The 26,715-nt window shown below is 53.5% G+C and overlaps 8 protein-coding genes across 8 annotated transcripts; 3 read left to right on the forward strand and 5 right to left on the reverse strand.

The window, feature by feature from the left end:
* Positions 1–3,277: 3,277 nt before the first annotated feature.
* Positions 3,278–4,625, reverse strand: CCOS01_02083 (homeobox domain-containing protein; the record flags this gene model as incomplete). The annotated part of the gene is made up of 3 exons (XM_060450275.1): positions 3,278–3,525; positions 3,592–4,426; positions 4,485–4,625. 3 exons carry the CDS (start codon positions 4,623–4,625, stop codon positions 3,278–3,280), a joined length of 1,224 nt encoding a protein of 407 aa, XP_060318925.1.
* Positions 4,626–10,179: 5,554 nt separating this feature from the next.
* Positions 10,180–10,720, forward strand: CCOS01_02084 (uncharacterized protein; the record flags this gene model as incomplete). Its single annotated transcript, XM_060450276.1, has 2 exons — positions 10,180–10,407; positions 10,532–10,720. The coding sequence occupies 2 exons, from the start codon at positions 10,180–10,182 to the stop codon at positions 10,718–10,720; spliced, it is 417 nt and encodes a 138-aa protein (XP_060318926.1).
* Positions 10,721–15,053: 4,333 nt separating this feature from the next.
* Positions 15,054–15,487, forward strand: CCOS01_02085 (uncharacterized protein; the record flags this gene model as incomplete). The annotated part of the gene is made up of 2 exons (XM_060450277.1): positions 15,054–15,073; positions 15,277–15,487. The coding sequence occupies 2 exons, from the start codon at positions 15,054–15,056 to the stop codon at positions 15,485–15,487; spliced, it is 231 nt and encodes a 76-aa protein (XP_060318927.1).
* A 2,219-nt stretch (positions 15,488–17,706) lies between these two features.
* CCOS01_02086 (uncharacterized protein) lies at positions 17,707–17,934 on the forward strand (the record flags this gene model as incomplete). Its single annotated transcript, XM_060450278.1, has 1 exon — positions 17,707–17,934. The coding sequence occupies one exon, from the start codon at positions 17,707–17,709 to the stop codon at positions 17,932–17,934; it is 228 nt and encodes a 75-aa protein (XP_060318928.1).
* Positions 17,935–18,085: 151 nt separating this feature from the next.
* On the reverse strand, positions 18,086–18,574 carry CCOS01_02087 (uncharacterized protein; the record flags this gene model as incomplete). The annotated part of the gene is made up of 1 exon (XM_060450279.1): positions 18,086–18,574. One exon carries the CDS (start codon positions 18,572–18,574, stop codon positions 18,086–18,088), a length of 489 nt encoding a protein of 162 aa, XP_060318929.1.
* A 1,714-nt stretch (positions 18,575–20,288) lies between these two features.
* On the reverse strand, positions 20,289–21,301 carry CCOS01_02088 (uncharacterized protein; the record flags this gene model as incomplete). Its single annotated transcript, XM_060450280.1, has 2 exons — positions 20,289–20,811; positions 21,084–21,301. 2 exons carry the CDS (start codon positions 21,299–21,301, stop codon positions 20,289–20,291), a joined length of 741 nt encoding a protein of 246 aa, XP_060318930.1.
* A 650-nt stretch (positions 21,302–21,951) lies between these two features.
* Positions 21,952–22,254, reverse strand: CCOS01_02089 (uncharacterized protein; the record flags this gene model as incomplete). The annotated part of the gene is made up of 1 exon (XM_060450281.1): positions 21,952–22,254. The coding sequence occupies one exon, from the start codon at positions 22,252–22,254 to the stop codon at positions 21,952–21,954; it is 303 nt and encodes a 100-aa protein (XP_060318931.1).
* A 226-nt stretch (positions 22,255–22,480) lies between these two features.
* On the reverse strand, positions 22,481–26,272 carry CCOS01_02090 (uncharacterized protein; the record flags this gene model as incomplete). Its single annotated transcript, XM_060450282.1, has 4 exons — positions 22,481–24,190; positions 24,247–25,579; positions 25,635–25,945; positions 26,018–26,272. The coding sequence occupies 4 exons, from the start codon at positions 26,270–26,272 to the stop codon at positions 22,481–22,483; spliced, it is 3,609 nt and encodes a 1,202-aa protein (XP_060318932.1).
* Positions 26,273–26,715: the final 443 nt, after the last annotated feature.

Below are 26,715 nucleotides of genomic sequence, written 5' to 3' on the forward strand. Positions count from 1 at the left end.
GCGGATGTGAGTGTGAGTGTGGTCCATGTATTTCGCAAGGCCGGCCGAGGATGGAGGTTTCTAAACATTTAGCCCACTCCGCCTTTTCGGTGTTTGCTCCATCATGTCAATGTCATTGTGTGTTGGTGTGTTGTTGGGGTCCGGAGACTGCGGCTGGCCTCGTTTTTCTTGATGAACGATTACGCCACAGCATCCGTACTTAACTTTTGTTGGTGTGGGTTGCTCAGGAACTGCAGGTACCTGACCTGACCTGACCTGACCCGATTTCACCTTTACGCTCCTGACTTCTCCTTTCTCGTATTATCATTTTCCGCGAGTCCCGTGATTCCCCTCGAGAAGGGGCGGCGGAAGGGGAGGGCCCCTCCCGAATCCGTCCGCGCCTGCAGCGCTCTTTGTGAAACCACCGAAAAAAGAAAGGAAAAGATTTATTGCCCTGGCCTGATTTGATACCCGCCTCATCTCGTACAAGCACGCAGGGAAATACCTACAGTTTCGTTACCCATTCAATGTTCGGGGTCCAGCGAATCAGCTGTAACGCCCTGACCTGAAGCGTTAGTCTTCTTTTCACCTTGGTATGTCGCAGTGTAAAGAGAGAGAGAGAGAGAGCTGCAGAACCCGAGGAAAATGGCTGTGTGTGAGAGGTTTCACGTTTCACGACGCCACATACATTACTAAACGCTGTCGGCCATGTACAACATAAGGTAGACTTACATGTACTCACACACAAAAATCACCAAACACACGCATCACCTCACATTAGAGCATACAGTAGCTTGGTTCTTCACCTCATCATCCAGCCTCTGTGCCTCCTCAATCCTCATCAGTCACTCGCTTTTTGCTGCCCACATGAACCACCTAATGTGATGCAATGTGCTTGCAGAAGTTTTGGACCTTCTCCACACAAACTAATCGCGTTGGAAAAAAAAGAAGCGGACTTGTTGTCACAACGAAATGGCGGGATAATTCCAAAGAGGGGGGGCCAACGACGAACTACAATATCAGACTAGTCAACTTAGCAAGCAGACATTAATTAGCCCGGCACCAAAAAAGAGCTCTAAGAGGGACACTAGAGAAAGAGATGGTGGCCTTCATTGAAGAAACTCGGTCAGCTTAACAATTTATTTAACACCAAGAGGGCGGCCGCTCTCTACCAATCTCGGAGAATTGTTGTAGGGGTTTGTCAACACAAACGTGCGTTTACAGTGTCTGATCTTGTCTCCATCCCGCCTTTTTGCGTGACGACTATTCATTCAACCATCAGCCCCTCGAGGAAAAGGGCCCGCCCGCTGCAGAATCCGTGTGTAATGACGGAGCAACCGGAGTCTGAGGGGGGAAAAAAGAGGCCAAGCGGCGGTGACGGCGGGAAAATCACACAGATACTGAGATCGAGGGAAGAGGCGACTGCAGTAGTCCGCCCTTTCACCTTGACCGTAAGTCTCTGAAGAGAAACGTTCATCCGCCGCGCACAAAACAACGATATCATCGACGTCTTGGTCACAACGGCACCGGCAAAAAGGCGGGAAACGGGGTAGTTTGAAGGGGCAAAGCTGTAAACGGACGGACCTTTTCCGCGGGACTAAGAAGCTCGCCGCCCAGGATCTCGGGTCGCCGCCATTTTCTCACACGCCTCCAAGTTCTCCATGTTCACACTTCAGCAACGACCGCACAGGTAAACGCAAATGCACAGCGATACGCAAAACGCATTACGCACACCCGCACATGCACATACACGCAGCCCTGGAGGGGGCTCTTGCCAGCCCACTCCCTCCTCCTTCAGCCCTCGACTAAGGCAAGGTGACGAGCACGGTGAAAGTGCCCGGGTTGGATGGATGTGGAGAGCAAAAACAAGACCCAACACCATGCGTGTGACGTTGTCGGAATACCACGGCACGTAGCCAGCCAGGCCTTTCGTAAGGCAAGGTAAGGAGGGGAGGGGTGGGAGTGCCTTTGGTTTGACTGTCATCCAGGAACTGGGAAACCACACAGACCTTTCATGTTTCTTGTTGCTTGATGTTCGAACACACACACACACACTCGCACATATGCACGTACATGCACACACATACGTACGTACCTCTCAACCCAGCCTCTTGCTTTCTTGTTTAGTTGCCTAGTTGTAGAAAGTTACAGTGTTAGTGGTGATTGTGTTTTGTTGTGTCCGATTGGATCTGCGTGCAAAATGTAAACATTGCGCTTGGATTGTTCGCCATCTCTTGACTTTTGTTCAGCTGAAGAACCAGAAAAGAGGCCCGTGGACTTGAAAGTCTCCCACGGTTTGTTTGTTTGTTTTGGACAAGAAATGTTCTACCAAAGAGGGATGTGACATAGGGAACATGTTTGTCTGTCACTGTCAAGAAACAAGCGCATCAGACACTGACACACCCACCCCCTTTTACTCTGAGGCAGGGCTGTCTTGCTTTTCCTATGGTGCCGGGCTGTTGGGTTCACCAGGTGGACTATGCAGAAATACAGAGGAGAAAAAACTTGTCAATCTTTCTGAGTGTTGGACGCAGCAATGGATTTGGAGATACGAGTTAAGAAATGTGATCTTGGAATATTTTTGTACTATATACAAGAGAATGACATCCTTTTTGTGTGTAGGCTCATAGACAGTTAAATAAAGAGAATTTGTTACAATGATATCGTTCTACGTATCCTGTGATGAAGAGAGAAGCTCAAGCCTCTGGTTTGGCTCTTTGGGCTGAAGAGAAAGAGAAATAAAAATGTTTGACCCCTTTGCCCAACCCATGAAACACCTCCCACCCCCGTTGTGAAAAGAATAAAACAGTTGTCGAGAAAAACTTGTTATGCAGATTTGTCTGTCCGACCAGCCCAATCCGGTTACCCACCTATCCCCCCTTCCAGATCCCGCCCCTAGTTGTCCCATTTGTGTGTGTTGTGATGTAAAACCCCAAGTCGCCTTTTCTTGTGTGTTGTGTAAGAATACATTATCCCCATAGATACAGTCGACGTAGAAAAGGGTGCTTTCCAGGAGGAGGGACTTGATCCCATCAACTCCTGGCGGTATTGTTTTTTATACAAAGCTCATGAATATTAGAAATTTGCCCCTGATTTTGCCGAATTTTGTTGTGGTTGGGTCTTTTGCGGTCGTGGTCCGTCGTTAATGATGATAAGATAGAATGAAGCGCGCGTCTGGTATAGTGATAAAAGAATTCTTAAGTCGCAGGAGGTTGCCCTTTGTCTTGGGCGTTGGTAGTATTTTTTTGTTTGACGTTTTTTGTTTCTTTGTCTCGAATGATTCAAGAGGCGTTTTCTTCTAAATGCTTCCCCTCTTGATGTGGGCAGAGCGCCGTTGCTTCAGGTCCATGTCCTCATCAAAGGCCTCGCCATCGCTGAGGGGGACGCTGTTGCGCTTGCCGTCGTCGTACTCGCTGCGCTCTGTCGACGGGAGGATCTTGCTCTCGCCGCTGCGGCTGGACATGGCGTCGGACTCTGCACGGGCGTTGCTGATCATGGTGGGAAGCTGACGGCGCCGCGCGTTGATGAACCAGTTGGAGATCTGGTCTAGAGGCAAAAAGATTAGCGTTTTTTGGTCCCACACCTAACGGGCTCTGAAAAGTGTAAACTTACTCATCTGCAGACCGGTCTGACGCATGAGCTCCTGCTTCTCGTCCTCCGTGGGGTAGGGATGGTGCAGGTGAGCGACGAACCAAGCACGCAGCTTGTCAGTCGTCTCCTTTGGCAGGTTGCCACGGCGCTTGCGTTGCTTGCTGTCACCGTGCATTCCCATGGCTCCAAGCTCTCCGATGCGCATGAACTCAGGGTAGTGACCGTAGCCGGCGGCTGAGAATGGTGTGCGGTCGAAGGGGTGAATGGAGCCGAGGGAAAGAGACTGGACTCGGCTGGGGTGGTGGTATCCATAGGCGTATCCGCTGGGGCGGTATGAAGGAGTGGCCTCCATCATGGGTCCTGAAGACATGGTCATGGAAGGGCGGATGGGCTGGAACTCGTCTTGGGAGTGGCCGCGGACACGTTGCATGGGGATCGATTCCCTCTCGAAGTTCATGGGCGGGAGGCTGGGAAGTGTTGGGCGAGACTCGAGACGCTCGTTGACTTTCATGGCGGGGGATCTCATGGAAGGCATGCCAGATGAAGACATGTAAGGGCTCGTCCTTGCGGATCCAGTCCAGCTCTCAGTGGCAGCGCGGGAAGGAACTGGCGGGGAAATCTGGCGCTGAGGAATGCGAGCAGGAGACTCATAAAGTCTGGGGACACGGCTGACTCTCTCGCTCTCCTGCTCCTCGTCGATTGAGAGTCTCCTCCTCTTGTTTGAGTTTGGCGAGTGAACGTACTCGGGAGGCGTCATGACACCGGCATATCCGACTGTTGGCGAGGTGTTGGAAGAGGTAGTTCTGGTGGTTGATGCCTCCTGGGGTTGCAGGCGAAGGTGGAGTTCTGGGATGGCCTGTATACTAGTCAGTTGTGTGTTCAAACGCCTCTGTGGGCGGCGAGAATCGTCATACCTGACGAATTGATGGCAAGGCGATTCTCTCGGGCTCAGTACGAGGGCGCGAGGAGTAGTCTGAGGAAGACCTGCCGCCATCCCAGGGGTAGTTCTTGAATGCTGAATGGGGGGACGGAGCAGCCATGGCGAGCATAGACATCTTGTGCTGTTCTCTTTGAGAATGAAAGTCTTTTAGACACGACCGTTGCGGACGAGACACTTTGGGTGCTCGATCCTGTGGGTTAAAAAGAAGATTGGCGGACTCGAATGATGAAGCCGCACGGCGGTTTTAAGGACTGCTGCTGATCAGCCCAGGTTCTTATGTGGAGAAAGGTATGCGAGTAAGCTGTACCTAATACGGTCCAGCCAGGAAAGTTCGTTTTTTTCTTGTGTGAAAGTAGCACGTCGGAGAACGATTGCTTGTTGTATCTTGCTTGATGAAGCTTGTTCGGCGGCGAGGTCGAATAGTAGTAGTATTGTTATTGCTCGTCAACGACAGACAGAGGCGTGAAGAAGTAGAAGCGATAAAAGGATGCTGATGTGATGGTCAAGTGGTCCCAGCCGTGAATCAACAAGCAGCTCGAATGGGATGATGGTCGGTGATGCTGGAGGTAGATGCAAGGTGGGATGGCAGTCCTTTTGTATATCTTGGAGCTTGGGAAGAGGTCTTGTGCAGGAAGATTAACGGGCAGCGGTGCACAGATGTGGTGCCAAAATAGGAAATGGGAGAGAAGTGTCGAGGAGGAGGAAGAGGAGGACCCGGCGACGGGCCAAATTGGACAAATTAAGACGGTGATTTGAGCACACTGAAACTGACACGAACCAGCCTCAGACGAAAGAGCCCCAAACTAGTAGGTTCTTGTGAATCGGACCGTGGAGACTTTGACTGAGAGTAGGTTGGTAGGTAGACTTGTGCTTGTGAGGTATCCGTAGTAGAGCAAAGTAAACTGGACTGGACTGGAGAGGAAGAAGCGCACAGCCCACGGATGCTTAATGCCTTCTATGTATCTGGGAACGAGGCCTTTGCTGATGTGGGGGAGGGAGGATGGTTTTGACGGAACAGACTAAACCTGAACTAGCCCAGAGCTGCGAGGCATGGGCAAGGGTGGCATGGCAAGAGGACGATCAGGGTACAAGCAGGCCGTCGATGAGGAACAAGAAGGAGGATGGGATTGCCCATCTCGACCAGGGTCGCAGGACCACACCGTCCGTACCCACACCCAGTCAGGGCCTGGTCCTAGGATTGCTTCGGTGGCGTTCCCTTTGGCGGGCAACGGACTGATTATGCTAGCTCGAGGTGGTACTTGAGGATGTGCCAGCAGGACAGCATGGATAGGGGTCTGAACGAGAAAGAAAGTGACCAGGATACAAGAAGAAGAGTGGAAGAGATGGGAGAAGCACTAGCCTGCTCGAACAGTGACACGAAAAAGAGCCACTAGGGAAGCCGTAGCGTCTGTGGGCAGGGGTCTACTTGTGCTCCCCGGCTGCTCGTGGGCTCCCACCCGGGGCCAGGACGGTTGTGATGTACGTAGTGTAGATGAAATTGCCCGAAGGGGGGGCGCGCGCGGCGGCGGCGGATTATGGATATGGAGACACTCCAGTTGGTACGGAGTACTCAAGAGTCAATGGCGCTGCATTACTTCAACGACTTGACCACCTGCTACGGATACACTATTCAACGTGCCATCACATATGCAACTGGCGCGCTGGCTTCAACCAGTTACCTCACCTTCCCAGCCAAGCCCCTTCATTGTCGCTTGTAACGCTCTGGCCGCGCTCAGGTCCTATGATGGATTAAAGTGAATAAGACTTCCGTCTCCGTAGGCAGTCTTTGTATAAGAATCGAGGATAAAATAGAGATTTGCACAATTGACATAAATGAAGAATAGGCCCCCATCAACTAGACCGGGGGTTGGCACTGGTGGCCTGGTTCCTATTCTGGTACGTAACGGCCTCTGACCCGGCTGGCCGTCATTTCCTGATCGGAGCAGGTTCAGCGAGGGAACATGGTAAACCGGAGATGGGTTCAGTATACGACAGATTCTGTCCAATATTGACATGAATGAGTGCCCATAGCATTACCGAAAGAAAGATGAAGTCTAACAAAAGCGATAAAGGGCGAGCAGTGAAGGCCCTGTCGGCTCTATCCACCACCCTCCAACCTTGAGAATCAAGGTCCCGGATGTCGTGAACGGCAATACAGCGATCACCCCCAAGAAATTATCTGTTATTCAAGATGGCGTTCTTGACCCGCCGAACAACTGCCGTCTGAGCTCAGCAGTCCAAAATAGAAGACAGCGGGAGTCCTGAATTTTCCTGAACCTCTTGCTGGACCAACCTTCATCGTCCGTGAGCAATCGGCTCTTGAAGACTGGTCAACATAGCCGTAGAAGAGGACTAGTAACTCTCGAGCTCTCGAATCTCTCGATTTAGCATCTTGTTGTTGATGGGCGAAATCCATCGCTCGTGCTCGCGCCCTCGACCCAGGGAGGCGCCGTTAATTCTGCAAATACCGGCAGCTTTCTTTTTTGTGCACATGGTCAGGGAGTGAGACAACTCTCAACACTGTCAGGCATACGTCCAACATGTCATGACTTGGAGACATCTTGACAGGAAAGGGAACTCCCGTCACGAAAGCGAATGGTGGTGTGTCACAAAGCTGCAATGGGGCGTATGGTTCTGCAACTGGTTGTTGAAGTTCCGGTTCGAGCTCGTATGCCAATGTGCGCGTGTGTGCATGTCTGGTGTCAAGTTGGTGGTGTGTCTGACGAGTGTGCCTGCGGATAAGGTGAATGGATGGACAGACGATGTTTTCATGGAGGGGGGACTGGGGGGTAGGCCAGGAGAGTAGCAGCCAGGGGAGCCCTGACGTGATGGCGCTCCCCTGCTTGTCTTTTCTCGATCCCGTCCACGCCCCCTCCCCTCCCCCAAAATTCCTGTCTAACAGCCATCCTAAACAATAGGGCGGGTCCGGAAGTCTCCTGGATGGGAGGAGAGGTAAGCAAGCAAAGGTTGAGTTGTGCGCTAGAGCGGCTATGCCATCCGCCGCTGACACGCCCACCCCCTTCAGCCCAATCCTAACGCTATTCAGGTATCGCATTCTTGTGCGAGTCCTGAATAAGGTCCGCGAGCGTCGCAGGCTCAAGTATTTGACATAGCCGCGCGAGTCTGTCGACGAGTGAGAGGGCAGGGAACACGATTCAAACGTCCATCCCAAGCTTTCCTAAGCTTTGGGTTGAAGAAACCAAGCCGATGAACTCTGTTGTTGTTTTCCCTTTGCCTTTGACTCTCCAAGCCACCCGTCAATCGCCCGGTCGCAGCTGACGTCTGTGACGTGCCCCAAACTTCCCTCGTGGGTGTGTCTGGGTGTTCTTGGGTTCAACCAGTCGCTGAGCTTCCAACTTGGCTTGATGCCTCGTCCGCAACATTCGATGATGGTGGCTGTGCTTGTCAACAAAAGCCATGGCACCTCGACTCAAGGACAACCGATGTAGACTGAAACGGCATTCACCATTGGATGCTTTTCTTCCGTCCGAGTGTTTTGGAACAGTTGCGTGCGATGTATGCGGCGCGGCTGTCCATGACGGGTCACGTCTAGCTATCGGATCGTTCTGACATTTGCCTTATCAGGAAGTGTTTGCAGGCCTGACTTCAAAACGAAGCATCCATTTGAGCAGAGTTGCTGGTCTGCGATTGGTGATGATCAAACTTTGACAAGTGTAACTTTTGTCACTCAACCCTCCCCCCTCCCTGGTCTTTCTCCCCGCAAAGCATCGAGGTGCAGCGTGTCATGCGGCTCAAGGCGTCTTCTTTCTGGCTCCATATCCTATTCGTCGCCCATTGTAAGCCGCCCACAGAATGTGTAATTTTTTATTTACTTTTTCTTCAGCAACGCCGTTGCGTTGTTGAGGATGCACTCAGGGCTGAGAGAACCACCGAGTCAGAGAGACGCACTAAGTGCATTCTGGTCAAGACCGTTGACTACCGTTTCAACTTCTGGTAGAAGACCTTTTTTCGGAAGCAAGCTAATCAGGGTATTGGCGCCTCAATCGTCAAGCCTCAACTCCAGGAAGGGGCCGAGTCTGTCGTCTGTCGCAGGGTACACAGGCAGCGCCTCCGGAGCCGAAGCCGTCCGCGCGAGGGAGAGCTGTCAAAAACGTAGATCTACCGCGGTGATCATGTGGCCCCGGTCAGCACCATGATTGACTGGGCCTGTCTGTGGCTGGAAAGGAAGTGGCAGGTTCCGAGTAGCATCAATGTTTTGCCCTGGCGGCCGTGGCGAATCCTTGCGACGGTATTGCCTGGGGTCCCACGATGTTTTTTCTGCTCACAATCCCTTTGACAGGTCCCAGAAACGGCTCCAGGCGTGTGCATGACAGCTCGAAGGGCTGGAAGGTTCGTGAGATCTAGGTAAACAAGAATTGCGATTGGCTGTAAGGTGCGACCACGGTATGGTTGATCTGAGGTTGATCGGAACCAAAGATGGGATTGCTCACGTTGTCAAACGCATCCTCAACTTGCGATTGGCTCTTCAGGAACTGTCATGAAGGCTCCTTGTCAGGTGTCGCCTCAAGTTGCTGCGCCCCAAGAGTTGAGTTGGGGTTCCGTCGGAACGGGGTGCACATCATACACAGGAGTGCAGACCAGGCGAGACGGAAGCCCGGGTGCTGACTGATGGGTCGACAGGGGCCATGGTGTCTTCATGAGCCTGACGTTCGAGATGTACTCCGTATTGTAAGGAAGAGACGTTGCAGCTGTGGTGCCTGTCGTCCTTTGAAGGGACGTGCCGGATGGATATTCAGTCCAGAATACAGTCTGCATGTTGCTTCGAGTGCCCTTGGTTTGGGTCGCCTATCTGTTTAACTCACTCCTCGAGTAGTCCGCACTCCGACTGGCTCAACTGGCTCAGATGGCAAAGCGCAGCGTGATCACCTGCTGGCCCTGGCGCGGCGGTTGACGGCATCCCGGTTCCCAGACGCCCCCTGCTGGCTGGGTTTGTTTGATATGGTGAGAATGCAGTGCGAGGCCGATCCCGTCACAGCTGCGAACTCTGGGCCAGAATCCAGTCGTGTCTCTCGGGTTACTCATTACTAGGCTTTGCTGCTCTTTTTTGCTCTGCGGTTCAGCAATGGCCAGCATGACGATCCCCCAGACACTTTGCGCTAGAGTAGCATGTTAGCCAGAGCAAGCACGCGGACTCTGCGCCCACTGCAGGTACCGATTCCTCCGGCGATACAACGGCCTCTCCCAGCGCAGAGCGGCCCATGCGATAGGCCAACAGTCTGTGTCTAGGGCTGGCAAGGACGACAACCGCTGCACGCCACCAGCCAACGGGCTCTTTGTTGGTTGATGCATGCTTGTCGCAACGCCGAACAAGAATGACAGCGCACAGTACATGGTTGGTTTTGGCGCTTGTGATGGCGACTATACTGCCTTTTGGACGTAGGAAGCCAAGCTGGGTGCAGAAAGCTCCGAGCTCCATGAGCACGTTCGCACGGGATCAGGCTAGATAGAAGATGGCACCGTAGTCCATCGTTGGCTTGTCTGAGGTCGCTGTGTTGTTGGATGGTCCAAGTGCATATCTAGGGAAGATGGATGCGTGCTGGTTCGTGAAGTGATACGGACCAGCCAGGGCGGGGTCGGTGTTTGCTTGTTATGAAGTGCATGAAATGGCGTATATTGTGTTGTAACGGTTGGTTCTTTTGTCGTGCAATATGCATCGCCATCGCCATCGCCGTCACCAGCTTTGGATCTGGGTCACCGGAACGCCTCTCCAGGCCGGTCGGGATTGCACATGGCGCTCTTGTCGACACGGCGGTTGTCTCTGGTTGGCTGAGAGCGGCAACGGCAAGGGTCGGGTGATGGTGGGAGGCGCGGGAGGCTGCTGGTTTGCTTGCCCAGATCTCGTAGCCGATGCTGGGTATCGATCTCGGGGATGCACTGTACCGACTCTCATCTGCATGGCATGAGGGATTTCCACCCTTGTGGTCGCTATTCTGTTCGTTCGCCATTGTCATAACCATCGGTATGGAGCTCCCGATGGCGTGTATCTGTATGCATCGATAGGTATTCCAGCTTACCGCGGTAGGCTTGACCGACAGACCCAGGGTGGTGGTCAGTGGTGATGGTAGGGAGGGCGTTCAGCTTGTACCCGGCCTGGCGCGTGCATCGTCTTCAGACTTTCAGTCCTTTGGTGCGATTGGCATCTGGCACGCATGGCAGGGGCGCCAGCTCGAGGTGCGACGCAGAAGCTGATGCGTCCTGATTAGATGGCATCTGCATACGTCCGTCAGAGAGGAGCCTGGCTAGCACAAGTCTGAGATGTGCATAAGATGCATTGTTTACTGAGGTGCCTTAGCCTCAAAAGTGAAAACTACAGCAATTTTGTTCGGGTTGTGTGGTTGTGGCTAGTGATTTGGGAGTTATCCGCAGTATTACCTAAGGCAAGTCGTCTCTCTAGGTAGCTTCCTTATTACCTTAGGTATTAATGGAGCCAGGTACGTGCCCCGGTTATCCAAGCTTTCCTATGACCAAGGTCTAGCTGGCCAATGAGCAAGTGGTGCAGCTGGTTCTTTCCATTAAGGTCCGAAAAGTGGATACGCGGGTTGAGGTCGGGTTGAAGGGAAAAGAGCCACTGGGTGACTTTGCAACTGGTTCTCGCACTTTGCACTTTGCACTTGCGCCTGCCGTCTCACTTGCACCTGCCATTTTTCTTAGCGGCCAGCCTCCTTTCCTCCTTACTCTTTTCTCTCGTCGCACTTTCTTCCTATCCCCTCATAAAACGTCAAACCAAAGTTAGGTCAGGTAAACAATGGAATCAACGACTCTCAGACGGGACACAAATAGCCACTACGCTCATAACACTAGTCTGCTTTCGCCCAAGCCGTGGATCTCTAGCCCAGACTTCCCATTTCCATCAGCAATGGGCTGGGCCGCCAGCATAAGCAGAAGACAGCGGGCTCCAGCAGCCTGACACAGCTGGCTTCAGAGACGGCCATCTCTAGTCTCCTGGTAGTTCCTCAAAGGCTCACCGACCTTGCCGTTCAGGTCTTCGCACGATATCACGCCCCCAGAACGTTCGAAAACAAGTTCCGATTCCCGCACGCCGTTGCGTCCTCAGTTCCGCCCAGACGTCACTTGACACACGGGCTACATGCCGATGGCTTGCTTCTACACCGGTACTGAAGGAGATTAGAGAGAAAATAGAAGTGTAATCTTATTGTGACCTTGCAGAAAACAGAACCCCCCAGCCTCACTCTGGCAAGGCTGCAAAACCGACAAGTCATAGTCGGAAGCAGGTAAAGGACGGACAGCGAGCGTGACTTGCATTGAATGTCGTCGACTCCCTGTCTGGGCCGGCCCCTGGCCCCCGGTCTCGAATCTGCCCTGCCCGCCCAACCGTGACATTGACCCTTGGCTGGCCTTGGACCTTGAGCCTTACTGTGTACTAGGTAAGGGACGCCTGGCGTAAGCAGAGGCCCACTTTCCATCTCCAAGGTGAATTGGATTGATGAATTGTTTGCCTGCAAGTTGCAAGCGAAAGCAAGTGCAAGGTCTCAGCTGTACCTTGTCCTGTTCTCTGGACTGAGTACTCCGTACGGGGTATCTGTATCTGTGTCTGATCTGTCTGAATGCCGTATTTGGGACAGATATCCGTACCTTCCATGACAAAGTACCTTACTTTTACCCCTAAGAATCAGCTAGAAAGACAAGGACGGTACGAAGACAATCAAGCTGGGAAGCTCCAGTGCGGTGTGCGCCGTGCCTGCCTCACGGAATATTGGGCCCAATTATCCGTGAGCATCTCTCCTTCCGGAGGAGACCCCTTCCACACTGCCCCTTCCCATTGGTTCCCATCCAGGAACTGGTAGATGAAGCGGGGAGGCTTTTTCCGATCCAGATTTCTCATTTGCTAACTGTCCACACCCGTCTTGACCGGTGCCATAGACCCGGGCATGGCAACTGCTGCGAACATCCGCCAACGACGACCCTTTCCGATGTGATATGTGATGAATCCGAGGGGAGACAACAAACTCACCAACCTCACCTTCACCGATGGCCATCGCCGGTATCTGGGCCACGCATATGCGCAAGCCGCACATGCGCCCGATGGCGCTTCTCCTATCCCACCCCCATCCAACCACTCACACCAAGCACCAGCAAGCACACCAAGGACATCCATCATTTAGGCACTTGTGCAAGTAGCCGGCCCTCGTACTCGACCACCCTTCCACAGAAACATGTGCCATGCCCGTGTACATCGGACACTTCAATGGACACTCTGCTGGGAGCTCGATCAACAAACAACCTCCGCGAGCACACACACACACAGGCTTCTTATCGTTCCCAATATGGCACCGTCAAGCGCGGGTTCCTTCCGGTCCACGCACAGAACCGACCGATTGTTCGGTGCCGTTTCAAATTCTGGCCAGACTCATTCTTCGGCGAGGTTAAACGTTTCTACCTGGGCAAAACCGAAGCAGACTAGAAGAACTCTGCTCTTCCTACTGCCGTCGTGGGATTGGCCCCCCCGTCAGTTATCTTTTCCCCGTCGTCCCAAGGCTGGACGCCACAGGCTGCGCGTTGACATCCAGGACCGACTTTTGGCTATCAAATCGGGACCGAGCCCCATCGAGAATACATCGACATCGTTCTACGGCGTCGGAAGTCGACTCTTCTTCACTCCGTTCAGGGGGATGATAATTTAATTCCCACAGTCGACTTAATCAATCCCTGAGGGACAGCTGGGAACTTCCGTTGTCTGCTCGTCTCCGCTCCTTGGAAGCCTTCGACCAATCTTCCAAAAGCCTCAGCCATTGGGCGGTCCCGACATCACTAATCATCATTCAATCACAATCTACCGCCATCATTGCACGTTCCCGCTGCCCTGTGCGCCGGAGCACACGCCCACCCGCAGCACGGGACAGGATGATCTTCCCACTGGACTCATGCTGGAGCACTTTGTAGTGCTAGCTGATGGGCTCCAGATGCTTGTCTGTGTGCCTGCCTACGCCTGACAACGCGTACGCCCCATTGGCTGACAACATCGTGTCAAGCAAACTGCATACATGAGTGCTGTCGTTTCTTTGGACCATGTCCGAATCCCCTCAGCTCGCCCGCCTCGCCGATGCGGCCAGATGCAATTTGCATCGGTCGGCACTGCAGACGCCAGCAGCATGCGCGATCTTGACTCGCTGCCGTTCCCAAATCGATCTTGCTTCCCGTCTGCACATCGCTCGGCGCCAAGTACAATACATACGCTCACGTTGCCGCCCTTCTGATTTGTCCGAACCAGCGATTTTCAGTACCACCGGGCATGGCAGCGGTCAACGCGGTCCAGCTTCACCGCGCACTTTTGCTCCTCCACCTTTCAAGGGTAAAAAGGGGATTCACGGGCTGCTGTGGAGGTTTGCCTTGTCATACCCACACGATCCAGGTCCGTTCTGACCGCATTGACAAGGAATGATGTACGGGGGAGTGAACGATGGAACCCTAAAAATACCCCGTGTCACAACAGTGTATGCTCCGAATTGCTCCCGAAGGTGTTCATCCGCGACTTAGGTTGGAATGGCGCCCGCCGACTCCAAACATTTTCCCCGAAGCTTCAGGTAGCTGTCAGGTATGTCTTTCTAGAAAACTTTGAACGCAACAGCACAATTGACGAAAAAACGATTCTAGCACATTTTCAAATCGACTGAAATAGAACATAACATCGATTAATAGTCCGCCCGAACGGACACAACATCACCATCGCGTGGTGAGCGTCTGTTCGCCTCAACGCCTCATGTTTCAGAAGACCCGATTGACTTGCTTCAGCCTCCCTTCATCTATTTGCACGGATTATGGCCCAGATATCCGTCCTGCGATGTGCTATGTCGGCGGGCGGCGCGATTATGGACCATTGTGCTGACAATCCCTCCAGAATTTTATTTTTGCTAAATTTTCCAACATACGTACGTCCTCGCATCCTATCTGTCGAGACTCGAGCGGCATGTCCGGTCTGTATTGCAGAAGAGCCCGCAAAGGATCGCTGAGGTGGACATTCGAACTCCAGGTTGTTGCGCACCAACACATGGCTTTTACGGATATCGTACGTTTGACAGCTCCACGATGTCTCCATCAGGGAGAAAGAAACGGGACTCGTTGTTCTCGACGAAATGCCAGGCTTATTCGGCCTGCCAGATCGCTGGGTGGCCCACTCAACCGCATTTGCAGGGGTCATATTCGCAAAAATGACCAAACTAAGCAAAGATTACCCGTCGCGAGGGTTCCCATCCAGATGGATCTCCTTTGTCATGACAAGGGGACGGCTTTCCATTAATGAGACGGCAGAGCCCGCCAGCTGGGGTGCTTTCAGGGATGTCTTGCTACCGTACCACCCCAGTAATCTTGTTCTTCTCTGGGCCCCACGTTTCGATTCGACTCGGAACCGGCTCCGTCCCTATTTCACTACCGAAACGTACCGAACGGGCGACCATGTAAGGAGCCACTTGGTGAACGTCTGAAGTCTGGACACGAACACCACTGATGCAGTCTGCGAGAGAATAATTGCAAGCACGCGCAGGCCATACGAAGCGGTGCAACGCCAATGCTGATGACGCTACTCAAGTATGGGGGGCTAGCTGAGAACGCAGCGGGAGAAATTCTGCCATCACGACCTTGTCAAACTCTAGGGCAACGAACGAGTGGGCTGCTTTGCCGTAGTTGTCATTCCCGGGGGTTTGGTCCTTTGATACAGCCCAGGGACCGTATCCAGCACGCTGCCGTGGAGAGACCAACAATTGTTCGACGACCCTGGAGCTGGATGACAGGACCGCGCCAGTGAATCGTGGCAAGATCGATAATCTTGCAGTAGCAATCCTCCATCGCCTGTCAAATGTGGATGAGCCGCACCCTTCCGGTCTGACACCTCATGCCAACAATCACCGCCTCAATGACCCGCTCATTCAGGTTGGGCCTATGGGCGGGCCTTTATTCTATTGTGGCCAGAACCCCTTGCTCGCGCCTCTTGCGAACCGCTGAGGTCAAGTCGGTCTCGCAAAGACGGGCTTGACGAGTTGACTGTGCTGCACAGTTGTGGTCCCTGGAACCAGCCGTATGGTTTACCTGTTCTAGGCAAATAGTCGAGGACTCCCAGTCTGCGATACACCCTTGACTCCTAACACTGCTGTTACTCACGGCGTCGGTAACTACTAACAAATACAACGGCTCTCTACATCAGTAGCTCCTCAACTGGAAGGACGGCTGTACGACAGGACGACGTGCAGTAACATACCGCAACCGGCGTGTTACCAAGACTCGTGTTATAGCCTGTCATCTGGCAGCTTCTCGTCCACATGACACAGAGTCCGTGCTTGTTTTCGGTCTTCAGTCGGGACAGAGCTCAGCGTGTCTTGTACTCTGCGGAACCTTCAACTCGTAACAGAGTTATCTGTGCACATTCTGTTCTGTTGCGTCAGTATGTCTTCGCAGTGTGCCCAAGAGGCTGGGTCAAATGTCCGCCAGTTGGATACAGAATATAGCCATGACCAAGCCGTATAACTGATCGGTCTAGCCACAATTAGTTCCTGGGATCTGGAGACCATTTGTGGAACTCGGGTTGTCTTCAGAGTATAGTTGGTGGTACAGTACGAAGTACAACCTCATAGATAGCTAGCAACTCGAACAGCACCGAAAGTTTTGCTTTTTTGCAAGATTCCTTCTAGCAGTTTGCTGCAAGATGAAGCATGCTCTCGCATGATCTACGACCGATAAGCCAGATGCTTTGCTTTTCGAATGTGGACTATGGCCGACGTCCCACCGGTTTCCTGCATGCTTCTGATCAGTGATGGATTTTGAGGACGAGAGAATGTCGAATGACTACCACGCTATTGACCAGTAAAGGCTAATATAATTTCGATCCAGGTTCTACAGATTGTCATAATCTAGACTAATGGGTCTGTCGGATATTCGGATACAAGCGTCTGCCATCTGACGATTTCCGCTTTTCGAGGACAGGGCTCCCTTGAGTCGATTCGACAGCCTTTTCGAACACCCAATTTCTCCTATCAATAGCAACTCATATTTGCTATGCCTCTAACTGGGCCAAACGGCTTTCACCATGGGCTTCGTGAACGTAAAGCCGTCAACGGCTCGTTTTCACGTTGGACATGGAAGACACCACCGTATTGCACAGGCGGGATTCGCCGGCATCACCACCAGCTTGGCCCAACCTTTCATTTACAGTCAGGCACGTCGTACAAGATGCAGGCTTCCAAATGGGCCCTACGCCGCTTTGGAATCTCTTGGTGCAATCAAGACAAGTCATATTGTCCAACCATCCCGTGGACCTGGGGATTCAGTGGATCCTTTACGAAGACGGGCATCACCTGTACCTCGCGAGTAGAAGTCGTGACGATATTTTCTTCTCTGGAACACCCAGATCGGATCTTTGGGCTGTGGTGACCCTGGTCACGGCCCCGTGTATCGCGTCGCGCAAGCTGCTCCTTATTGAGTAACACAGCCGCCTTGGGGCGGCCGTGCTGGATACATCATGTACGGGCCTTGCTCCTCAGGGCGCCCTGGAAGTGACACAGACATATCAAATGGAGATCATGAGGTCCACCAACCGGTAGTTCCATTCAGACTGGACCTACACTCTCGTCCACAGAAGTTCGGCTGCGGCAACGTCGAGCTGTCGGCAACGTCAGTTGATGCAGCCGCCTTTCTGCTCCGCATGTCAAGCGCGAACCTTTAGGGTGACAGCAACCGTCAACGCCCAGCGGTAGCGTCGCAGCGGGAAGAGGACAGCAGCGCCAGAATGGGCAGTCACATCGTCTGTTCTGTGAAAGGCAGGCGCAGACGTTGTTGTGGAGAGTTTGCGGCTCCGATGCCGTCACAACCACAGCCTGTCAACATCCTACAGGGGCAAAAGCATATTTTATCGGGCACAACTCAGGATTATTTCGGTGACACTTTTCAATCGGTTGAGGGGGGAATTGGCAATGGAAGGGAGTTTTGGGTTCGATGAGATCTCGAGCAAGGCGTGCCGGGCGCAAGGCTCCCGACTCGACTCCCGAGTCCCGAGCCAGCGACATGCATACCTTTACATTTGACAAGGTGCATAGTGCAAGTCCAGGCCCAGATCCAAGCGGCGGTCGCAAGGTTGAAAGAATCGCAGAAAGATTATTGGGAATCGGCAGATATTGGAACCCCACTAGGAGCGTGTTAAAGGACAGTTTGACGAGATATCTGGGCTCATTATGAAGTCATTTCCCGCCGGCACAGAAGGTCTTATTGCCATACCTGGTCGGAAGCTCCATCTGCACCCCTCGACGGTGGGAGTCATATCGATTATCGGCCTCGGTTCTCCCCACTGGCGACCAAATTGTAAAGGGGATCTGTCAAGTTTGACAGCCGCAAGGGGACCACCAGATCCAACGCTGATGGATCGGACTAGGACGATTCGAGTGGGGTGGCAAAGTGGCTAGGAGGTTTAACATCCAAACATGCCTTCTGCCGACACCATGCTCCCCGTCATAACCATGGATCAGCCAGGCTTGGGGGAGCAACCCTCATAACGCTGGACGCAAGACTGGCGTGACCAGCAGGGATCTGAAAAGGCAGAAGGGCACGAAGGGCTCACACATTGGCTTTCCCGGCCCCTGAGGGCCGAAGGAAAACATGGGGCTTGTCAGGAATCTCATCCACTCGCAACTTGTTAACTCGCCCCGCGGACAATGACCGCAGGTAGAAATTCTGGGCTTGTTCTTCGCGGCAGACCTTATCCCGGAAGCCGTGCTCAATTGGCAATCTTCTGGCGTTGCTTCCGGACATCTGAAACTGAACAGGCAGGTCCGACCGGTGCCAGAATTCGATGCCCGTTCTCCACCCGTTTGCCTTGATCTGATCCCGGCCAGCCAGCCGACTGTTGGCTTCCAATCTGCCAATTCTGGTGTATTCGTGCATACGAATATGGATGATGTTGCAACTGAAAGGGACTCCAAGGGCCCCGAAAATGATTGTAATCAAGATCGATGAGTAGAAGGGGGGGGAGACAGGAGAAGGACAGGCACAGGGAAGAGCGTCCAGGGCCAGTGCCAGACTCCAGAGCCGGATGGCGATGCTCATCAACAATCCCTACGTCGTACTCAAAAGACTCCTTGTCTTCATCTATCCAGTCCACTATCCATCCGCTTCCTCATCCCCTCCCATCTATCGTCCCCTGGAGCTTGAACCCAGCCTTAACATGGTCCAAGCGCCCTGTCAAATCGTAAAAAAAAAACACTTCATTTTGGGGCTGGGAACTCCTCCCCCGGCGTGCCAGGGTGTACCCTAGCACCTGTCACGATTTCTGGCGAGCGAATCGCATTCCGTTCTCGCATCCAAGGTCTGGATGCGAATTCCCCGACGACAGCGAAATTTGACATTTCTCATGCATTGTCTCCCTTCTTCTGACAACGAGCGTCGTGCGGAGAGAAGAAAACTAGAAGAGGAGACAACGGGGCAAGGGGAACTCAGCATGCAGAGATTCGTTTCTCTTCCCGATAGATGGGCTCGAACGTAGCGTACAGCAGCAGACACAGCGCACGGAATCTAGAGAGAAACTCCAGAACCTGTCGGAGTGCCAAAGCGGGCGCGGAATTGTTTCTTCACCACGTTGACCTCGAGTTATCCGCCTTCTGATTTGTCTCCGTTTCCCTTCGGATTCTCGTCATGATGTTATGTCGTGCATATCTATGACCCGCTGTCAAACCACCGTCTGTCGATGTTCGGGTACTCTCGCTGACTCTCCCCCTTCTTCTCCGTCCGTGATGCAGGCAGGGATGGGGGGTCTGCCTTCTCTCCTCTGTTTCTTTTCTTTTTCCTTTCTGGAAAATGGGACGGTTTGCAACCTACAGGATCTTGCTGCTTGTAGGATCCCTACCTACACCACACTACGCAACCCACCAACCCCATTCACGCCCTTCTCAGAATTTGGCATGGCAGCAGAAGACAGAAGGGGGCCCGACGACTTGTCACATCTGCCAACCAGTCGCATTCTCTAAAATCTCTTTTTGACAGCAAACGTTGGGGACCGAGTTGACGGACTGCGCCACGCCCACCGCACCCCCTCCCCTTTGGACATGTCGCGAAAGAAGAAACATCAGTCCCTCTCTCCCCGCCCGCACGCTCGTGTAGACAAAAGTCACTGACCTGTTTGCCTCTTCTGGACGATATCCTGGGAGCGAGAGAGTGTGTGTATCCGTAGAGTATCTTGAGGTGAAGCTTGTCACAGGAAAGACGACGACACCACCACTAACGAGCCAACCGTCCAACCCGACCCGTCTCTTCGGGGCCGCTCGCACGTTATGCTTGCCTTGCCCTGCTGCGCCTACCTGTCAACTATGGACGTTTTTTGACACCCGGCGTCAGAGCGATTTGTCACTTTCGTCTCGTTGATCTGAAGAAGAACGCCCGTGATTGACCTTCGTCTTGCCGAGCTTTGGATTGGTCAGGTCGTCCCTTCCACTTGACAGGCAGCTCGGCAAGAACATGAGAAGGCAGCAGGCACACAGATGATCCCGCGCGCGCGCTCTCTCTCGCTCTGACTTGCTGCGACTAATGCTGCTGCTGCTGCTTACTGACGGTGGCGGCGGCGCCCCCCCCCCCCCCCGGACGTTCGTCCTTGCCCAACCTCCTCTCCATTGCCATGCGATAGAAACTTGCCCATACCTGGCAAACGCCCGCTGAGACTAGTGTATGTCTCCTGTACTCTTGGACACCACACGCGAGCAGACATCAGACCAGGTACAACCGCTCGCGACTGACCGTTGAGCATCTCCCTACTCGGACGATTGTGAGACTAAAGTGCCGTAGGTTGATTTGCACACATGAGATCGAAACCTGCATATCTTCGGATCGGACACCAGTTTCTCCCCTCTTCCCCCAGAGGCGACCAACCAGCTACTCGTGATGTTTCTCTCTTTCCTCGTCTACTGTTTTCCAGCTGTACTAGGTATGAAGTACCTGATAACAGCAGCGAGGTTCCCAATGCCTGAGCACCGTTCACTACCACAAGCTGAGCCAATATATTGGAACTAAGAAAAACCATGTTATAAACAAAACGGCAGTTTGTAGTATAGGAAACAAGGGGATCTACATTGATTATCTCTCGCCACAGATCTATGATCAACCACTCACTGTAACTGATGCAACCCTGTAGAGTAGGTAGACTCGGGTAAACCTCCCTCCCCTCCTTCGTTCTCCTTACGTTGGAGATTTTCCCTGTATGCCCCCTTTTTTCCAACCAACTCCGTCCGGACCTTTTGACAAATAAGACAAGGCATGGGTAAGCCCGACCAGAATCGGCAAAGGGTATGCCTGCCTTGGTGCGACTTGCTGTTTCTCTCTTACCTCTCAGTCGTTCTCTGTGCTTGCGTATGTGTCTTTGCTGTTGAGTTGGGGGTCCTTAAAGCATAGCAAAAACCATGATCAGGTATGGATGACGTGATACCCGAGCTTCCGGGTTCAAGGGGGCAAAAGGTTAGGAAGGGGAGTGCTGTCCAAAGGGAAAAAAAATAGGGGAGAGAGATACTAAGCAGAAAAGAAAAAAAGAATGGATAGCATTGAGAAACTGCGGATTTTTCCAAAACGTCAAGGGCTGGCACGTACCAAGTGGGAAAAAAAGTATTTGACATTTCTGTTCGAGACGAACGGTGCTACAAGGCCATTGCCGGGTCTGTCTGGTATTGAGTCTGAGTTTGAGCCTGGTCTGGTTGTCGGACTCTTGTTCCCCCTTGTATGCCTGAACGAAAAGCCTAGACAGAAACATCCCGAAGAGACGGGAAGAAAGGGTCGCGGGAAGGGGTGATCCATGGGGAATTGAGAGGTGCATACGCTGCGTGCTGGCGGAGAAGGACGAGGGGTGACCCTTTCCATCGCATCTCTCTCTGTATCTGTCTCTCTCGTCCGTCTCTTCCATCATGCCCCCTGGCCTTTGTGTCGAACGTCCGTCCGTTCAACCACCAAACCCAACTTCCAAACCCAACACCCCCTCCCCTTGGAGAAACAGGCAGGAGCGTTGTTCTCGCCAATATCTCCAAACGACACTGTGACTATCAGATTCGTAAAGAAGAGACGAAAGCAGGCAGAGGCGCGAAAGCGAGGGAGCATGGACGGGTTGAAGGGGCCAACATATGCCACCATACACAGATACACGATACAACATGGAGGGGTAGCGAGATAGAGTGAAGCTTAGCACACGGGAAACAGAATAAGACGAAGAAGGGGAACACCTTACAAGGCTGTGACCAGGTTATGCTGCTGTTGCTTCTGTTACGCTACATACATACTGATTATCTTGTCCTAATGTGGTCCATGTCCGATAAACTACGATACTCCGGTTTCCGAACATCATTGCCACCATCCAACCCGCACTCGCCTGCTTGTGTGAAGGTGAAATCTCTCCCTCTCCGAACTGGTTTGAACACCAAGGGCTGACGGGGCACCCACCAAGAACAAACTGCTTACTCCAGACCGGTATCAAACCAAACCAAAGTATGCTCATCTACAGTCTTGCCATCAATGCCAACTAGAAATTTGCCCCTGATCCCAAAACATCGAACCAGGGGGAAAGAAACGCTCAATCTAGAAAGCCCAAAGTGAAAACAGAGGAGAAGGAGATGGTGGTGGTGGTGGTGTGTCGTGAATAGCATCGCATGTTGTGTGTATCCACAGATGGTTCCCAGCCCAACTCTCCTCCATTGACGGGCTCTTGCTTGGTTATGCCCTGACCATCGACATTGACACGCACACACCATACACGCCATACAACTTTCCGTCCAAAACCAAAAGTCCGAAAAAAGACGCCAGCTCGCGAGATGAAAAAGGGTTCCTGAGACGAACGCCCACGAGCATCACATCTTTTTTTCCCCTTTTCCCCTCTGGCCCTCCAAGCCAGCCCCATGTTCGGGAAAAGAAGTCCCCCCCCCCCCCCCTCTTCAACTCTACAGAAAACCATGACACCTGAACCAGGGGCAAGCACGCTTTCAACGTTTATGCCCTTCGCAGAACCTTATTCAGGAAACCGCCCCGGCCCCTTTTGGGCGTTTCATCCCCGGACGGACCAACGACGACGTGGGCATCCCTCATCGTCCCGTCTTTTCCTCCGACGAGGCCGCCGCGGTGCTGGTTCTGGTTCTGGTTCTGGCGGTGATGGTGATGGTGCTGCTGGTGTTGATGGCCCGGGTTCGGGGGGCTACCAAGACGAGCAGGGAGATCGCCCGCGTACTGCGCATCTCCCCTGCTGATCTTCACATAAGAATCATCTGAAGAACCCAGCGGCGTGGCGAGGGCGACGGCGGTCCCTGAGTCAAAGTGGGCATGACAGCCCTCCGCGGCAAGTTTCGACATCCCACCAATCGCGGTGTTGGTGGTGTTTGTCAACGACAGCGACAGCGACGACGACGAAGAGGTCGGGGCCACGTCGATGGGTCGCCAGCTGTCACTCGCGGCGGACGTGACGGGTTTCCCTTGCCGGATGTGGGAGAGGCCTCTGTCGAGATACTCGACCAGCGGCGCCTTTGTGTCGAATCCAAAGGTTGTGGTACTGTTCCTGTCCTCCTCCCCGTCGGTGGTGTTGGCATTGACACCTCCACCTCCACCTCGTCGCAAGGCAGAGCCGCCGTCCCATCTCGTCGCTGTTCCTGTCGCTGCTTCCTCTGATGATTTGGCTGCTGCTAGTGCTGCTGCTGCTGCACCCGTCACCGTTTCTGCTATTCCTGTCCCCCCACCGCCACCGCCATTGCCAGTGTCATCAGAAGCAGCGCCAGGGGCGGGCGCAGAGGCGGGAGTGTCGCGCGGCGTCTCGGCAGCCCGGCCTCCGCCACTACCGTTGTTGTCATGGACTTCCAGGGCTTTGCGGTAGAGGTCCGGGACGCGACGCCGGAACTCGGCTTCGAGGTCTCGTTCATGCTGGCTCGTCGTGGCTCGCGCGCCGCGGCCCGAGCTAGCAGCCGACGGGTCGTGGTCGTGGTTGGGATCGGGCCTCGACGACGAGGCGTAGTAGCCGCTGCTATTGTTACTGCTACTGCTGGCGACTATTCCCTCGTCGTCGATTTGAGCCAGCAGTTCCTGGTACTGCGCTCTCCTCGCCGCCGCGTCATCAGTCTCTGACGGTGCGGCCGCCGATGTCTCTTGGCGGAGGGGATCCGGGTTTTGCTGCTGCTGCTGCTGCTGCTGCTGCTGATGCCCTGCCTCGCCCGACACCTTGGACCCGGTGATGGAAGTCTTGTACGAGACGTTGAACTCCTTGTAGTGGCCTTTGAGAACGAAGCACCTGCCTGGCCAGCCCCAGGTCCTGAACTTGTCGTAGAGGGTATCGGCTAACGGGCAGTCCCGTGAGGCGTCTATGACGCGGTCGTAGATGACCATGCATGTGGTGGACTGCCACTCGCCAAAGACCTGTCTGCTGCGTTGGTCTGGGAACGCTCGCTCGATCATGTCAAACGAGGCTTCTTTGATAAAGTTTAAGGGTGCGCGGAGGTTGATTGCTCCCATGATGTGAGACTTCTCAAAGTCTGCTGGAGGACGGAGATCAATCATTAGGATCCTGCTAGAAGAAAGGACCTCGATGATTCTTTGAAGGTGATGCGGCAGTATCATCTGAGCTCCCTGGTATGCTTCTGAGGTTGGGCCACCGCCCATTCTAAGGGTTTGGAATTGCTTCGAGACGACATCCCGTTCCCGCCGGTGATGGAACCAGGCCTACTACAGTTACTATGCTATTCTGAATACGCGACAGTGTGGATGATGAAGCCTACCTCGACGTGCCACAGCTCTATGCCCAAATTTGAGGCAACAAAGTTCTTTTGATCATCGTTTGGCAACGGCTCTTGCTTGTAGTACTGTTGAAGCAGGATTTCAACATGCTGTGAGAATTTGGGCGGTTCTGGGATATCGTGTAACATGGTTCTCCGCGCGCTTCTCTGCTGGTTCGGAATCATGGATCTAGATATTGGTGCCCCGTCCGATGATACTTGAGAAGATGAGGTGTGGTGCCGTTGTAGGGTTCCAATCGAAGCTGTTGAGTTTGGCGACTGAAGGGGCCGCGATGGTCTGACGATTGGCGACGATAATGGTGATTCAGCGTCTAGCTCCTGTATGTTGGTCTGTCCTCCTTCGTTTACTCTCACGTTTGGTTCACTGCCTCTCACATGCGTCCCTACGACGCTGCCTGTTATCGTTGGAGCATTCGTATATGTGACTTCCGAGAAAAATGTGCCCATCGACGCGGAGTCCGGTTGTGTGTTATCATGCGCTATACGAGCGCCTCGGCTCACCGGAACATCCACCCTAGCCTCTTCGTCCTTGCGACTCCTCTCTGACACTAGGTTATTGGAACGAATGAAGGCTATGAATGAGGTTGCATGGTCCTCTGGCAGGAGATCCCACACCATGACTGGCATAGATAAGAGGAGCAATGTGGAATGACTCTTGAATACCCCCTGGACTTTGACGTACTTTGCCAGGGCTGGGAAGTTGGATAACCACTGCTCCCAGGCGCTCAGATCCAATTGCTGATTGTCTTCCAGTGCCAGCGAGATCATGACATGCGGCGTATCCTCATTCGGCTCCCCTGCCATTGGTGCGCCAGGCCCTCGCCCACCTATCATCCCCTCGGGCGATCCGCTCTCGTCTGCAGTGATCGCGGCATTCAATGGCGGCGATGGCGGCCGCTGCTCAGCCGGCACGACCCGGGACAACTCGATGCTCGGCGCCTTGTGGTTCGACGTCATCATGAAGTGAACTGGCGTCGACCTGGCCTCGAAGACCTTGCCGTTGATGTTGACGGGGCGCGGGTGCTTTAGGCGGGCGAGGACCTCGGCGTGCAGCATGGCCGCGGAAAAGGTGCGGAGCCTCCACTCCTGCATTACCTCAATGAGGGCGTTTGTGAAGGAGTAGCGGCCCGGATCTGGGGCGATGGCGTCCCAGCTCGAGGCGGAGATGGTCTCGGTGATGCTGTTGCCGTTGGGGAACGTTGCGCTCGCCGCTCCCGCGCAGCAGTCGAGGAGGATGAGAACGTCGGATGCCGAGCGCTCTAGCAAGGTCTGAATGGCAGACCACTGGAGCCATGGCGAGTCGGGATGTCGAGTGCTAATGAATTTGTGAGAATATGAGTGATGAAGATGAGATAATGCTGCAGACTTACGCGCACCAAGTGCTCTGACGAGACTCATCTATCCTGGCATGGCCGCCGTAGTAGACTAAAAAGAGCGTGTCTTGAGCCTCGTGGTCCTTGATCAGCTTACCGACCTGCATCATGAGCTCTAAATGTGAGTTCTCGGACGGTATAGGAAATATTTCCGTGCCAAAGGCATAATCCTCGCGGAGGCACCGTTCCAGGTCCTCCAGCTCAGGTAACACAAAAAGGTCATCACAGCCCCAATGCAGGAGCAAGGCCTGCACCTTTGAATACCGCTGTGACGATTTTCCGCGGTTCGGAAATGCTCGGTTTGCAGACTTTGTGGATGAAGTGTCAGTATGTGACCTGGACCACATAACCTAGCCTCGTCACTTCATCTTTCAACTTACATTCTCCAAGGTCTGAGCGAAGCTATCGAGGTGCTTGACGTGATAGCTCACGCGGCTGATATCATGTGTGGCGGGCCGAGGCGCATCGCCGGAGCTGGAACCGTACTGATCATGGTCGGCCTGTGAGTCTACACGTACTCTGCGCGATTGGATCGCCGAGACCCTGGCACCTACAGTTGAGTCTGCACTGCTCACGCTGTTCCCGTCATGGGGTCGCCGAGACCGAATGGTCACATACGGCTGGTGATCGCCCATGTTCACTGGCTTTCGAAGCAAGCCTTGGCCAATCTACGAGTCGATATTTAGGTATCCAGGTTGCAGTTATACGCGCTTTCGTGGCCAAATAGTGAAACACGGCGCCGGATGTCTCTTTTACCACAATTTGAGTATTCATGAGATGTAAATAGTGACACGGAAAAAAACCAAATGTGCTAGGAGGGCCGTGGAAGCCAAATGGTCTGTAGAAATCGTAGTGACGTCTGATGCATCGTCAGGTACAGCAAAAAAGAGCCTTTGGGTTGTGAGAGAGGGAAAAATAAGAGAAAAGATGTCGTCGGCGGTGTCTTTCGACGAGGCCCCGTTCGTCTCGGTCGACGGAAGGCGGACGGGTTGGAGGGGCATCCCACTCCGCGCCAGCTTCGGTAGCTAAAACGGCTTAGCGTGGCTGATGAGCCGGTGACCGAATGTGGCAGGGCGGG

This window comes from Colletotrichum costaricense, assembly GCF_030867565.1.
Source record: "Colletotrichum costaricense strain IMI 309622 chromosome Unknown Scaffold_2.1, whole genome shotgun sequence".
In the NCBI taxonomy this organism is placed as follows: Eukaryota; Fungi; Ascomycota; class Sordariomycetes; order Glomerellales; family Glomerellaceae; genus Colletotrichum; species Colletotrichum costaricense.